The sequence below is a fragment of the Myotis brandtii genome, unplaced genomic scaffold (genome assembly GCF_000412655.1).
Source record: "Myotis brandtii unplaced genomic scaffold, ASM41265v1 scaffold280, whole genome shotgun sequence".
In the NCBI taxonomy this organism is placed as follows: Eukaryota; Metazoa; Chordata; class Mammalia; order Chiroptera; family Vespertilionidae; genus Myotis; species Myotis brandtii.
Window position 1 is genome coordinate 370,776 of NW_005360677.1, and position 1,293 is coordinate 372,068.

A 1,293-nucleotide genomic window follows, 5' to 3' on the forward strand; every position below is an offset into this window, starting at 1 on the left:
TGATTGGCTGCCTCCTGCACACCCCCCACAGGGGATCGAGCACGCAACCCAGGCATGTGCCCTTGACTGGAGTCGAACCTGGGATCCTTCAGTCCACAGGCTGACACTTTACCCACTGAGCCTACCCGGCTAGGGCCGAAGCACTTTTTATTTATTCACGCTTACAAAGTGGATACAATAAGGTCAGATTCCTAAGGCTGGGTAGGCAGAGCTGCCATGTTCTGCGAGTTCCTTTCCCTGGAACCCATTCCTGGCCTCTGACATCTTTTCCCAGGCCCCACACTGAAGCAAGAAATGGCCTCCACCAAGATGTGCCGCGTTGACTCGTTCTTCCGCAAGAACGGGGCCTTCTCCTCGCTCGACCCCCGGGACCTGGTCCTCTGACCTGGGCCAGGCAGTGTGCTTGGGGCTGGAGGAAGTCACGCGCCACCTGGTGGTGTGTGAGTCTGGCTCTCCCGGGCTCTGAGGCTGCGTTCTGGGCCTTTCTGAAACTACCTCTGATCTGCAGGTTGCCCTCTTGTTTTTCCTTCTCCTCCACCTCTTTCATCGTCCCTTTGAAGGCTCAGCAGTGGTTAGAGGGGGTGAGCGCTACCCTCCGGGCGCAGGCTTCTCAGCGCCAGGGGGGCAGAGTAGCTGCTGGAAGTTCTGTGTTCCTGGGGGGAGAGTGGCCTGTTATCCCAGATGCCCGGGAAAGGGGACCGCCACCAACCCACCCCATAAGCCTCTCCCTGCCCCCCTCACCTGGCTCCGAGGGCCCGCTGCACCTGTTCCAGCTGCACCCGCAGGGCACGCCGCTGCCCGCCTTGTCCTGTGTGGTGCTAAGCGCTGAGCGCCCTTGTATCCCAGCCCACGGCTCGATGGAGCCCGCAGGGCGCAGCACCATGTCAGAGCCCCGCCGCCATTACCCTGCCCCATCGCCATCCCCCAGCTGTGTGGGTGGCAGCTCCAGGGTACTTCGAAGGGACCCAGGTGGGCCCCCACCCCCCTATCCCTGTCTGCTCCCGGGGATCTTGCCTGTGGTAGGAGCTGAGCTGGACTGGGTGGGGGCCCCAGAAGGGTGCACCTGGCAGTGGCGTTCCAGGACCTGGAGGGAGAGCCGTCACCGGCGGTGGCCGCCTTCTCTCCTGGGGATCTTGCCTGTGGTGGGAGTTGAGCTGAGCTGGACTGGGTGGGGGCCCCAGAGGGGTGCACCCGGCAGTGGCGTTCCAGAACCTGGAGGGAGAGCCGTCACCGGCGGTGGCCGCCTTCCGTGCCCAGCCCATCAGCGGGCCCTCCCGCACAGGATGTACCCAG

At 63.7% G+C, this 1,293-nt stretch overlaps 1 protein-coding gene across 1 annotated transcript in view; it reads left to right on the forward strand.

The window, feature by feature from the left end:
• The window catches only part of LOC106726549, a 6,042-nt gene extending 5,639 nt beyond the window's left edge, over positions 1-403 (forward strand). The window contains exon 2 of the mRNA XM_014541834.1: positions 275-403. Coding sequence (XP_014397320.1) covers positions 275-384 — 110 coding nt within the window. The 3' untranslated portion in view covers positions 385-403. The remainder of the gene's footprint in view (positions 1-274) is intronic.
• Positions 404-1,293: the final 890 nt, after the last annotated feature.